This window comes from Saccopteryx leptura, chromosome 3 (assembly GCF_036850995.1).
Source record: "Saccopteryx leptura isolate mSacLep1 chromosome 3, mSacLep1_pri_phased_curated, whole genome shotgun sequence".
Lineage (NCBI taxonomy): Eukaryota > Metazoa > Chordata > Mammalia > Chiroptera > Emballonuridae > Saccopteryx > Saccopteryx leptura.
Window position 1 is genome coordinate 204,510,639 of NC_089505.1, and position 14,447 is coordinate 204,525,085.

The 14,447-nt window shown below is 38.9% G+C and overlaps 1 protein-coding gene across 5 annotated transcripts in view; it reads left to right on the forward strand.

Moving 5' to 3' along the window:
• RNF149 (ring finger protein 149) overlaps positions 1–14,447 on the forward strand; it is a 90,737-nt gene that overhangs the window by 66,817 nt on the left and 9,473 nt on the right. For 2 of the 5 annotated variants that reach the window (XM_066377205.1, XM_066377207.1), the window contains exon 7: positions 13,664–14,337. The exons of 1 other annotated variant lie outside the window; for it this stretch is intronic. In XM_066377205.1, coding sequence (XP_066233302.1) covers positions 13,664–13,707 — 44 coding nt within the window. In that variant the 3' untranslated portion in view covers positions 13,708–14,337. Of the gene's footprint in view, positions 1–4,084; positions 4,270–4,301; positions 4,521–13,663; positions 14,338–14,447 lie in introns of those variants that run through there. 2 more of the 5 variants (XM_066377208.1, XM_066377206.1) reach the window with 2 other exon arrangements.

Genomic DNA, 14,447 nt, shown 5'->3' on the forward strand with positions numbered 1-14,447 from the left:
GCTTCAAGCCTTTCACTTGTGGCCTGGAGCAGCCTGGCCAAACCAGCAAGTCTTTTGGATCTAAAATGAGCGTGCTCTACTTATTCCAAACAAAATTATATTTATATAGGGAAATGAAATTATTCCCGTTTTGTTTTCAATACTACAGCCGGCACTTCCAAAACTATTATCATCATTACTTTTCATGTAAGGACTTAATTCAGGCCTTATAAACAAAAACACTTAGACATTAAACAAAGACTTCACATACAATCACACAAATCAAGAGTGAAACCCGGGGTTTTAGAGATTAAACTATGACCTGCTTGATCTTAAGTAGGGCTACCTTAATAGGAACGTAATAAGGATATATACTAAACAGAGATCTCTCTTGAAAAATCTCAAGATGGCCTTATGAGATTTCTGTTCAGCAACACCCAAATTAGGCCCTCCTTTCACCTTCTTTTCAGGCAATGGAGCAGGAAAAATAAAATGATCTAAAACATTTAAAAAAATTAGGTAATAATAATTGAGAAAGGGAAGAGAGCGTAGTAAAATAAGCCTCATACAATTGCTCTTGTGAAATGAGTCTCTCATCTAGAATCATGGTGTCTCACCAGTAATTCAAGGATCCACCGAGGAGCTTCAGCAGACCTAGGAAAAACACACACATATATATCCTCGGCCCCATAAGAGAACAGGGTCTGGCCCTTGCCAGATTGTTATAAGCGGGTCCCTCCATTGCACTTCAGGGAAGGCTTTCCTTGCAAGGTTCCAGAGTCTCTCTGCTGCTGAATGACCCTGTACACATCAGTATTCAAAAAATTTAAAGTAAAAAGAGCATGACAAAGACAATTTGCAGGAGTTTCCTAATACTTAAGTTGCTATTTGGCTCCTAACTCTGAACACACCTTACAATGCACTAGCCAAATCAGTAAGTCTTAAGGATCTACATTCTATTCTATTTAAATTTAAGTGAGCGCTCCTTACAAGTTCTAAAAACATTTTATTTTTTCTAAATATTAGAGCCAGCATTTCCCACTTTTGCATGCAAAAAAACCTTAATTCAGGCCTTAAAAACAGACACATTTTGACAACATTAAACAAAGACTAAACAGAAACAAGAATTAGACGAACCAGACAAACCAGAGAGAAACCCAGGATTTCAGAGCACATCCAGATTAGAAAGATGCCTGCCTGGTATTAGGGCATTTTCTGACAGAGGGACTGAAGGATGTGACTAAACAAAATCTCCCCGAGAAAATTTGCTCTCGGCAGCTGCTGGGATATTTCCTATAGTCAGATCCAACACAGGTCCCCTGCCTCAACCTCCAGGCAAAGAACAAGAAAGAAACAAAATGATAGTTCAGAAGACCTCAGTCAAAACATTAAAGAAAATCAGCCCATGACAGAAAAAGCTGAAATTTTCCTAATACCTGAGTCTCCTATCCATTCTCAAATTCTATATTTGCTGTAACTGGTGGCTCAGGTTGACTATGCTGAGATTTTTCTCCTACCTCAACAGCCCCTTCGTGAAAGTCCAACTTCCACAGCAAATAATTACCACCGGAGAGACAAGCACAAGCAATCACCTTCCAGTCATTTGGGGGAAGAGCCTTTGCCCTAATAGTATCTAATAAACCAAGTGAAAAAGGGGCAGTAGGCCCATACTGAACACAAACAAGTTTAAGCTCTTTCAGAGTTTTAAAAGGTACAGGTTCATGTTTTCGCACTAGTCTCCCTGTATCATCCTGTCTTTCTACAACAGGAAAATGGGTAAAGCCATCATTTATTGTTTCCCCTACATTTCGAGCCTGGTAATCAGCCTGATAAGGGAACGGAGGAGCAGAGGGTTGAATGTAGGAAGGAGCTGAGGGCAGCGGAGGCCCCGTGGCTAAAGCAGCCATAGCCATGGATTTTTCATCCCCCCCCCCCCCGTCATCTTCAGACTCCAAGTTATCCTCGTATCCCTCTGTTTCCAGCTCACCCTGATACTCTTCAGACAATGATTTGTCTTCATACAGAAACATTCCTACATAAAGGTCCCTTACTTTTGACCCTATCTGTCCCATAATCTTTTACTCCCAACTACACTTTCCCCAAAAACTTTCTTTACTCACTGTGCGCACTTCACTTTGGGGAGTTCCGTCACCTTCCTTCAGTTTTAGTTTCCTCGTACTCATACTCAAGTCTTCTGTTCAGGCGCCACTTGCCCCGGTTCAGCGTGGCTCCAAATATCGGTGCGGAATTAAGGAAACACACTTGTCAGAACAAAACCGATGGGACCGGGAGGACTCCTCAAACTGCCTGGCAGCATCTGAGTGCCTCACAGCCCCAGTTCGCTTTATTATATAGACCTATGCAAATCAAGGACCCTGATACAAGGTTGCACATCAAAGGCTAAGACAGGAATTCTCCCAAGGCAAAAACAGGATACATTAGTGAAATTTACAAACATCTGAAACCAACAAAGAGTCAGAGGAAGGGCATGTATATTGCTTCCTGCAACCCAAGGAAGGAAGTGGAGTGGGTGCAAACACTCAGCATCAAAGCCAAATATGAAGATGGAGGGGGTAGAATTTAGCCCCCTGCTAAGCCTCGAATCTATAATGGCTTTTTGCCATTAACGGTCCACAACAGTGCATGCCTGCAGGGGAAGAGGATGCACCTCATCCTTTTATTTAAAGTAAAACGACTTTTTGTACTATTGCAGTTTATTTGGAAAGTCACTTTTGTAATAAAAATGTAAATGGTAAGTACTCAGTATATAAAATTGACAATGATATATACATACCCACACACATATTTTTTCTCATTTTCCATCTTAAAGCATATATCATATTATAAAAGCAGAGGTAAAACTTTAAAATTTCCTGGCCTGGGCCAGGATTGATTATCAGTATTTTAAGTAGATGGTGTATTTTTTTTTTTTTTTTCTTTCATTTTTCTGAAGCTGGAAACAGGGAGAGACAGACTCCCGCATGCGCCCGACCGGGATCCACCCGGCACGCCCACCAGGGGCGAGGCTCTGCCCACCAGGGGGCGATGCTCTGCCCATCCTGGGTGTCGCCATGTTGTGACCAGAGCCAGTCTAGCGCCTGAGGCAGAGGCCACAGAGCCATCCCCAGCACCCGGGCCATCTTTGCTCCAATGGAGCCTTGGCTGCGGGAGGGGAAGAGAGAGACAGAGAGGAAAGCGCGGCGGAGGGGTGGAGAAGCAAATGGGCGCTTCTCCTGTGTGCCCTGGCCAGGAATCGAACCTGGGTCCTCCGCACGCTAGGCCGACGCTCTACCGCTGAGCCAACCGGCCAGGGCAGTAGATGGTGTATTTTTATTATCAAATAAGGCCTTTAATTTTATCATTTATATTCTTATGAAACTTTGAAAGGGAAGTATTTACTTGATTAAAACCTTTGCAGATTGTAAAAGGCTTTAAATATCTGTTGAGACTTGAACTTGAGAAGATAAATAGGAAGTGTTTGAATGCCAGTGTTCTAGTCTTAACAGGTGATTTTTAAATAAGTTGTGATGCAATGAAAAAAAACTTCTGACCTGTCCTGCATTTTTAAAGATTAAATCATAAAATCTTTTTATTTTTTTATTTTTTTTTTATTTTTTTTTTTGTGGCAGAGACAGAGTCAGAGAGAGGGACAGACAGACAGGAAGGGAGAGAGGTGAGAAACATCAATTCTTCGTTGCGGCTCCTTAGTTGTTCATTGATTGATTTCTCACATGTGCCTTGACTGGGGGCTACAGCAGACCGAGTGACCTCTTGCTTGAGCCAGCGACCTTGGGCTCAAGCTGGTGAGCCTTGCTCAAACCAGATGAGCCTGCGCTCAAGCTGGTGACCTCAGGATCTTGAACTTGGGTCCTCCGCATCCCAGTCCGACGTTCTCTCCACTGTGCCACTGCCTGGTCGGCGATCATAAAATCATTTTGCTAAGTAAAAGAAGGTCCCATCAGAATTTTCATTGTAATTGAATGCTCTTACAAATTATTGATGCTTCTGACTTTAAAATTTGCAATCCTGGCAAAGGAAGTATATTTTTCCAAATCTGTAATATTCAAAACTAAATCAGATTTCTCATTTTTTTTTACATGTTTAGGATCTGTGAGGCAAAGACAAGATTATTAGAACTTAAGTTTTAAATGGGTACCAAAGGAAGAAAGACTGCATTGTGGAAGAAAAGGAAGACTGTTTCAGAGTATTAGAAAGTTGGGAAATTGAGCTGTTCAGACATTCTTCTGACCAGCTCTCTGACTTCTTGCTGGGACTAAACCATCTTACAAAGGCAGCACCTTATACAGACCTCTTATTTTTAGGAATTCCAGTGTACTGAGCCAAAGTGAATACCAGTGCAATTCATGCCGCTGCCAGCCATCTCTAGAAAGGAATGGAAGTTTGCTTCTCCAGTACTTGGCCAGCCTTGAGCTACTTAAAGAGAGAGAAAGTTCTTCTTGTGGCTAAACAGTCTTCAAAAGCAAACGTGTTTTATTTTTTTTATAAATTTTTATTAATGTTGATGGGGTGACATCAATAAATCAGGGTACATATATTCAAAGAAAACATGTCCAGATTATCTTGTCACTCAATTATGTTGCATACCCATCACCCAAAGTCACATTGTCCTCTGTAACCTTTTATCTAGTTTTCTTTGTGCTCCTCCCCCTCCCCCTCTCCTCCTTCCCTCCCGCGCCCCTTTTTCCCCCCACTCCCGGTAACCACCACACTCTTGTCCATGTCTCTTAGTCTCATTTATATGTCCCACCAATGTATGGAATCATGTAGTTCTTGGTTTTTTCTGATTTACTAATTTCACTCCGTATAATGTTATCAAGATCCCACCATTTTGTTGTAAATGATCCGAAGTCATCATTTCTTATGGCTGAGTAGTATTCCATATTGTATATGTGCCACATCTTCTTTATCCAGTCTTCTCTTGAAGGGCTTTTCGGTTGTTTCCATGTCTTGGCCACTGTGAACAATGCTGCAATGAACATGGGGCTGCATGTGTCTTTACGTATCAATGTTTCTGAATTTTGGGGGTATATACCCGGTACAGGGATTGCTGGGTCATAAGGTAGTTCTATTTTCAGTTTTTTGAGGAACCACCATACTTTCTTCCATAATGGTTGCACTACATTACAGTCCCACCAACAGTGAATGAGGGTTCCTTTTTCTCCACAACCTCTCCAGCATTTGCTATTTTATTACCTGTCTTGTTAATAATAGCTAATCTAACAGGTGTGAGGTGTATCGCATTGTAGTTTTGATTTGCATTTCTCTAATAACTAATGAAGATGAGCATCTCTTGATATATCTGTTGGCCATCTGTATTTCTTCCTGGGAGAAGTGTCTGTTCATGTCCTCTTCCCATTTTTTTATTGGATCGTTTGTTTGTTGTTGAGTTTTATAAGTTCTTCGTAAATTTTGGATATTAGGCCCTTATCTGAGCTGTTGTTTGAAAATATAATTTCCCATTAGGTTGGCTGGCTGTTTATATTGTTGTCAGTTTCTCTTGCTGAGCAAAAACTTTTTAGTCTGATGTAGTCCCATTCATTTATCTTTGCCTTCACTTCCCTTGCCTTTGGAGTCAAATTCATAAAATGCTCTTTAAAACCCAGATCCATGAGTTTAGTACCTGTGTCTTCTTCTATGTACTTTATTATTTCAGGTGTTATATTTAGGTCTTTGATCCATTTTGAATTATTAATAATTTTCGTACAAGGGGACAAGCTGTAGTTGAGTTTCATTCTTTTGCATGTGGCTTTCCACTTTTCCCAGCACCATTGTTGAAAAGGCTATCTTTTCTCCATTGTGTGTTGTTGGCCCCTTTATCAATAATTATTTGACCATATATATGTGGTTTTATTTCTGGACTTTCTATTCTGTTCTATTGGTCTGAGTGTCTATTTTTCTGGCAATACCATGCTGTTTTGATTGTCGTGGCCCTATAATATATTAATAGTTTGAGGTCAGGTATTGTAATGTCCCCAGCTTCATTCTTTTTTCATAGGATTGCTTTGGCTAATCAGGGTTTTTTATACTTCCATATAAATCTGATGATTTTTTGTTCCATTTCTTTAAAGAATGTCATAGGAATATTCATGGGAATTGCATTAAATTTATATATTGCTTTGGGTAATATGGCCATTTTGATTATATTTATTCTTCCTATCCAAGAACAAGGAATATTTTTCTATCTCATTGTATCTTTTTCGATTTCCCTTAACAATGCTTTGTAGTTTTCGTTATATAGGTCCTTTACATTCTTTGTTATGTTTATTCCTAGGTATTTTATATTTTTGGTGCAATCGTGAAGGGGATTATTTTTTTGAGTTCTTTTTCTGATATTTCATTGTTGGCATGTAGAAAGGCTATGGACTTTTGTATGTTAATTTTTGTATCCTGCGACCTTACTGTATTGGTTTATTGTTTCTCGTAATCTTTTTGTGGGTGTCTTTGGGGTTTTCGATGTATAGGATCATATCATCTGCAAAAAGTGATACCTGTACTTCTTCTTTTCCGATATGGACGCCTTTTATTTCTTTGTCTTGTCTGATTGCTCTGGCCAGAACTTTTAGCACCACGTTAAATAAGAGTGGAGAGAGTGGACAACCCTGTCTTGTTCCTGATTTAAGGTGGAAAGTTCTCAGTTTTATGCCATTTAATATGATGTTGGCTGATGGTTTATTATATATGGCCTTTATCATGTTGAGATATTTTCCTTCTGCACCCATTTTGTTGAGTGTCTTAAACATAAAGTTGTGTTGTATTTTATCGAATGCCTTTTCTATTGATAAGATCATGTGGTTTTTGTTCTTTGTTTTGTTGATATGGTGTATTACGTTAACTGTTTTACGTATGTTGAACCATCGAGATTCTGGGATGAATCCCACTTGATCATGATGTATTATTTTCTTAATATGTTGTTGTATTCGATTTGCCAGTATTTTGTTTAGCATTTTAGCATCTGTATTCATTAGAGATATTGGTCTGTAGTTTTCTTTTTTTGTGCCGTCCTTGCCAGGTTTCGGTATGAGGGTTATGTTGGCCTCATAAAATGTGTTTGGAAGTATTGCTTCTTCTTCAATTTTTTGGAAGACTTTGAGTAGAATAGGAACCAAGTCTTCTTTGAATGTTTGATAGAATTCACTAATATAGCCGTCTGGGCCTGGACTTTTATTTTTGGGGAGGTTTTTAATGGTTTTTTTCTATTTCTTCTCTACTAATTATTCTGTTTAGGCTTTCTGCTTCTTCTTGACTCAGTCTAGGAAGGTTGTATTGTTCTAGATTAATCCATTTCTTCTAGGTTATTGAATTTAGTAGCATAAAGTTTTTCATAGTATTCTACAATAATTCTTTGTATATCTACGATGTCCATGGTGATTTCTCCTCTTTCATTTTGGATTTTGTTTATATGAGTTCTTTCTCTTTTTTCCTTGGTAAGTCTTGCCAGGGGGTTGTCAATTTTGTTTATCTTTTCACAGAACCAGCTCCTTGTTATAGTATTTCTGTTTTCTATTTCATTTATTTCTGCTCTGATTTTTATTATCTCCTTTCTTCGGCTGGTTTTGGGTTGTTTTTGTTCTTCTTTTTCCAGTTCCTTAAGGTGTGAAGTTAAGTGGTACACTTGGGCTCTCTTTTGTTTGTTCATATAGGCCTGAAGTAATATGAACTTCCCTCTCATCACTGTTTTTGCTGCATCCCAGCGATTCTGATATGTCGTATTGTCATTTTCATTTGTCTCTATATATTTTTTTATCTCTGCGCTTATTTCTTCTTTGACCCATTCATTTTTTAAAAGTATGTTGTTTAGTTTCCACATTTTTGTGGGTTTTTTTTTCCGTTTTTTTGCATTTGAATTCTAGTTTCAAGGCTTTATGGTCAGAAAATATGCTTGGTACAATTTCAATTTTTCTGAATTTCCTGATGTTATTTTTATGGCCCAACATATGGTCAGTTCTTGAGAATGTTCCTTGTACACTAGAGAAAAATGTATACTCTGTCTCTTTTGGGATGAAGTGTCCTATAGATGTCTATAATATCCAGGTGCTCTAGTGTTTCGTTTAAGGCCACTATATCTTTATTGATTTTCTGTTTGGATGACCGATCTAGAGCCGTCAGCGGTGTATTGAGGTCTCCAAATATGATTGTATTTTTGTCAGTTCTTGTTTTTAGGTCAATAAGTAGCTGTCTTATATATTTTGGTGCTGCTTGGTTTGGTGCATATATATTAAGGATTGTAATGTGTTCTTGATTCAGCATCCCCTTAATCATTATGAAATGACCATTTTTGTCTCTGAGTACTTTTGCTGTCTTGTAGTCAGCATTATTAGATATGAGTATTGCTACGCCTGCTTTTTTTTGGATGTTATTTGCTTGGAGTATTGTTTTCCAGCCTTTCACTTTAAATTTGTTTTTATCCTTGTTGCTTAGATGAGTTTCTTGTAGGCAGCATACAGTTGGATTTTCTTATTTAATCCATTCTGCTACTCTTTGTCTTTTTATTGGTAAGTTTAATCCATTTATGTGTAGTGTAATTATTGACACTTGTGGATTCCCTATTGCCATATTATACATTGCTTTCTGTTAGTTTTATATTTTGATTCTTCTCTTTTGTTTTTCTATCATTTGTTTTTGTTTGTTTGTATTCCATACTTCTTTCCTCTGTTACTACCTTTTTTAAGTCATGTGCTTTTGTGGTGGTGTTTTCAAGGGTGGTTACCATTAAGTAATGAAAAGGGTACCTACCATATTCATTGTAATACCCTATCTTGCAAGTGTTTCTGCACTTCGTCTTTTGCTACTGTTAATCTCTGCCCTCTACCCCATTTTTTTTTATTTTGTTTTCACAATTTAAGTTTGGTTTTATTGTGTTCTTGGTGGAGCTTTTACTTGTGGTTTTGTTTTGTTTTGTTCTTTGGATCTGGTTGGAAAACCCCCTTTAGTATTTCCTGGAGTGGGGGTTTTCTGATGATAAATTCCCTCATCTTTTCTGTATTTGTGAATGTTTTTATTTCTCCTTCGTACTTGATGAATAACTTTGATGGGTATAGTATTCTTGGCCGAAAGTTCCTCTCTTTCAGGACTTTAAATATTGGGTTCCACTATCTTCTAGCTTGTAGAGTTTCTGTTGAGAAATCTGATGATAATCTAATGGGCCTTCCTTTATATGTTGTATTCATCTTTTCCCTGGCTGCCTTGAGAATTTTTTCTTTGTCGTTGGTTTGTGCCAGTTTCATTATGATGTGCCTTGGTGTAGGTTTGTTGTGGTTAAGAAAACTCGGTGTTCTGTTTGCTTCTTGAATTTGAGGCTTTAATTCTTTCCACAGGCTTGGGAAGTTCTCATCTATTATTTGTTTGAATGTTCTCCATTCCATTTTCTCTCTCTTCTCCCTCTGATATACCTATTATTCCTGTTATTCTTTTTGATGGAGTCAGACAATTCCTGTAGGGCTTTCTCATTTTTTTTAATTTTTGAGTCTCTCTTCTTCTCTTTCTTGTGCCTCAAATTGCTTGTCTTCTGTGTCACTAATCCTACCTTCTATCTGGCCTGTTCTATTAGCTAAGCTTGTTACCTCGTTTTTCAGTTCATGAATTGTTGTTCAGCTCTGATTGATTTGTTTTTATAGTTTCAATTTTTTTGGTAATATATTCTTTGTGTTCGTTGTTTTCTGAGCTTCCTAAATTGCCTTTCTGTGTTTTCTTGTATATCTCTTGAGTATTTTTAGGATTTCTATTTTAAGTTCTCTGTCATTTAGCTCCAAGGTTTCCAATATATTAAATTTTTCCTCCATAGATTTTTCCACATCTATCTGTGTTACTTCTTTTTCTTTTGTATCCATGATATTTGATTTCCTTTTTCTTAATGGCATCTGGGTGTGGTCTTGTTGATAGCACTAATGAGAATTAATAAAGAATAAAAAGTAGAAAAAAATTAAAAATAATTAAAAATAAAAAAAAATTTGGAAAAAAACCCCAATAATTTATTATTTCCCTCCCCTTTTCTTTCTTCTCTTTCCCTCCTCTTCTCTTCTCCTTAGGAAAATATCATGATAAACTGTGAATTATATTATGCTAAATGGAACAAAAACTGCCCATAACGGAGGGCCTGAGTTGGGGGGAACTGTTCAAGGGGCAAATAAGGAAGTAGGGACCCACAAAATGCAAAAAAGGAAAAAATTGGGATCTAGTATAAAATGATTTGCTTGTAAGTGATGGTTGACTAAGAGATATAATGAGAGGGATAAGAGGGAATCCAGAAAAAGGGGAAAAAAACAAAACAAACTATTGTATTAAGTGGAGCAAAGACTGAATAGAATGAAGATCCTGGGTTGGGAGGAATGCTAACGAGTTAAAAAGCTAAGTAAAAAGCACCCAAAGTGCCACAAAAAAAACCTCATAAAACTTGAGTCCCAAATTAAATAATTTGTTCGTGATTGAGGATTGAATGAGAGGAAAATTAAAAGGAGAAAAGTACCCTGACCAGGCGGCGCAGTAGATAGAGCGTCGAACTGGGATGTAGAGGACCCAGGTTCGAGACCCCGAGGTTGCTGGCTCCAGCAAGGGGTTACTCAGTCTGCTGAAGGCCCGCAGTCAAGGCACATATGAGAAAGCAATCAATGAACAACTAAGGTGTTTTAACGCGCAATGAAAAGCTAATGATTGATGCTTCTCATCTCTCACCGTTCCTATCTGTCTATCCCTCTCTCTGACTCACTCTTTGTCTTTGTAAAAAAAAAATATATATATATATATATAAATAAATAATAAAAGGAGAAAAGAAGAAACTAATAGAAAGGAAGGGTCAAGAAAAAGGGGAAAAGGAAAGAAAGAAAAAAGAGAAAAAAAACAAAAATGGAGAGAGAGGGAGAGTTAAGGGTTTTGGAGTGTAACCCTCATGGAGAGTAAGAAAGAAGAAAAAAAATAAACATTTATGGGTAGTGTAGTTCAAGAAAAGGAAAGAGTAAGACGGGCAGAGAATAAAAGGACAAAGGTGGAGGAAATAGAAATAATACTAATAAAGGCAAGAAGATGAAAGAAAGAAACAAACAAAAAAAATAGTGGAACAAATTATAAAGTCTGTAGATTTTTCTTCAGTTTGAGAAGTTAACTTCTTCCCTTTTCTTTCCTCTCCCTCTTCCTGGTCGGTGACTCTGTACCCCAAGCTCTGCCCTTGTGGCACGCTTAGGTAGGGATTTGCAGTTGATGAGACTCTACGGCAGGGATCCCCAAACTACGGCCCGCGGGCCACATGCGCCCCCCTGAGGCCATTTATCCGGCCCCCACCGCACTTCTGGAAGGGGCACCTGTTTCATTGGTGGTCAGTGAGAGGAGCATAGTTCCCATTGAAATACTGGTCAGTTTGTTGATTTAAATTTACTTGTTCTTTATTTTATATATTGTATTTGTTCCCGTTTTGTTTTTTTACTTAAAAATAAGATATGTGCACTGTGCATAGGGATTTGTTCATAGTTTTTTTTATACTCCGGCCCTCCAACGGTCTGAGGGACAGAGAACTGGCCCCCTATGTAAAAAGTTTGGGGACCCCTGCTCTACGGCAATGTCATGTATTTTGGCTTCAGTCTCGTTGGTAGTCAAGGCTTGTTAGCGTTTGCAGGCTCCAACAATGAGAGAGTCCGTTTTCCCGGAGCCTCTCTCCTAGTCTCTCCTTCCTGGTTTAGCAGCCTGATGATCCAGCTATGAGGCTGCCGCTGCCTCTGCCTGGGGAGTAAGAGGCTTAGAGAGCTGGCAAATCCCTACTCTTTCCCCAGTTAATGCAGGGCTCTGGGTAAGGCTCTGGCTGAGCAGCCAGGGTAATCAGGCAGGGCTGGGAGCCAGTTGCTCTCAAGGTGACTTTCTCTGAGCTTCCAGGCCTGTTCAACATACCTAGCACTCTGAGGGACCACTGTCCCCAGGCTTTTCTCACTTTGTAGCCTATTTTGGCTGTGAAGAAGATGCACTAGTCACTGCCTGCAGTACAGGAGGTCTTAACACTGCTAAGTCCTTCTTTTTAGCATATATCCCTGAGTATGAAAGCTCTGCCAATCAGAAGTTGTCCCAACCCCTTTAACAAGAGGCACTAAAAAATATCACGCCTCTTATCTTGGATAGCTGGACTGAGATCTTGTCAATTCGAGGCCGCGTAGGTCAGTTGGGAGGTGAGCAGCCTGTGGGTTAAGCTAATTTCAGTAATTGGATCCGCGGAATTTCTCCAGAATGAACTGCAAGCTGCATGTGTGCCCCTCCCCCAACACTTGATTGTTAGCTTGAATGGCTGGGTGAGGTGCTCTGCTCGCCCAGAGAGGCTCGGGTGCAGGGAAGTTCACTTTGGCGCACCCCCCCCATGCGCCGCTGGCAGCCGCTGCTCCTGATGAGGGTGATTACTCGCATGTGGGTGGTTGCTCTCGGGTGCGCAGGCTGTTGGGCTATTCGCTGAGTGGGGCCCGGCACGCGCTGCCGGTGGGGCGTGGGCGGTAGCTCGCAGCGCGGGTCCAGCGGCTGGGATGCTCCGGGCATGGCAAACGGGCGTTTGCTTGTGTGGGCTGATTCACCACAGGCACACTTGTTACTCAGCTTCAACGAATGCCCACACCTCAACCTAGCTACGTCCACACCCCTAGCTCCTCTCGACTCTCAGTTCCAAGTGAAAGCAGCCTTTGCTCAGGTTAGTGAGGAAGGCAGAGAGTTTCTTTGTCCGACTTATTTCCCTCAGGGTTGATCATATATTTAGCCAATTTTTCGCTTGACCCTACCTTCGCCTTCAGGGTGTGGAACTCTCGGATGCTCCAAGGATAGATTTTTCTGTCTCTGGTTGATGATCTTGTTGAAATTTTGGGGAGATTTTTCGGTCTGTGTCCTCATGGCGCCATTTCTATGACGTCACTCATTTTTTTTTATTCTTGTTACCATAGTATGTTATTCAGTGTTTCTTCAAGTAACCTCTTAAAACAGATAATATAGAAACAAAGGTGTGGAAAAAGAAGCTAGGTTACAGAATAACAGTGGTGGACCACTCATTAGAGAATGTATTTCTCTGGTTAATGCTCCTTCTGTTGTAGTTGACCCTGCACTTAGCTTTAATGTAGGTGAATTCAAAGTATTTGGATCTCCTGTATTTAAGGAAGTATTCTCTTACTGTAAGAAACTTTTTGTGCTGAAATTATTTGGTACTTCTTTTCCTAGTAATACTGGACTGTCAGAATTTGAATACCAGATTCTCTTCCAAGATACTTTCTCCTCTGTGCTTCAGTACCTTATCTGTAAAATGGGGATAATAATGTATAGTGCCTACCTCGTTGGGTCCAAATATACTGCTCAATAAAGGCTAGCTACTGGTTTTATGGGCGGTGACCCCATCATTGTCACCGAACTACTTGTTTTAGTTTTTATAACAGTTCTAACTCCAGCTCAGACTGCATCAAATTTTTATAACACCACCCTGATCATGTTTCGTGTTGATTAGGCTAATACTGGAAAACCTCTCATGGCTACATGTGAGGAATGTATTTATATACTTAATTCTTGACTGTTTGAAATGGGTCGCCATTTTTACACATAAGTTTTATTTTAAATTTTCTATAGCTGCTTGAATTACAATCTAAATGAGTAACAATGTTTATTTAATTAAAGTTCGAAAAATGCCAATTGATTAATGTTGGCTTTTGTTGCTTTGTTGTAGAAATGGGCAGGAGCGACCCTCAGCGTGGAGGACCCGTCTCCTAGCTCATTTGCTACTGATAGCAGCATGGACAGAACTTTGAATTAAAGGACATTTTATTTTATTTTTACTTCCACATGTAGTTTGTATATTTGAAAATAATGTACATTCTTTAACCTTTTGTGTTCTGATTATTACACAAAGGGCTAAGATATTTTATTCTTAAAGAGACTTTGATTAATGTTCATATATTTATTTACTAAAATACATAATTTACAATAAACAGTATGTTGTTTCAGACTATTTACAAGATGACTAGGAAGGCACATTAATGTCAAGGACAGGGGAGTGTTTCTAAATACTAAACTAGCTACTATGGTACTATATAAACAAGATTAATTCTGTGTCTCAAGGGTGGTTTTAAGACTAAGCACACTGAATTTAGACTAGTTGAAGTTGTATAAATTCTATAAAATTGATCCCATTGGTTTTCCCCAGAGGAAAAAAACTTTTAGAACATTAAACTTGTAAATGAGATAAATCTACAGCTTTCTCGCACCTTGGTATTACATAGATTTCAAGACCTGAGAATGCTTTTTTGTTGTTATATTACCTAATTTCTTGTGACACTTTGATGAGAAGTCTGTTCATCTTTTGCAACAAATAAAAACACTAAGAATCTGTATTTCACATGACCATTAAGTTCCTTGCTGCCTTGTTAGGAAATCAAGTAGACATTTTCTTTGTAAATGATGAATGTAATATGTTGGTTCCAACTACAATTTTAATATTTACTATTGTAAGG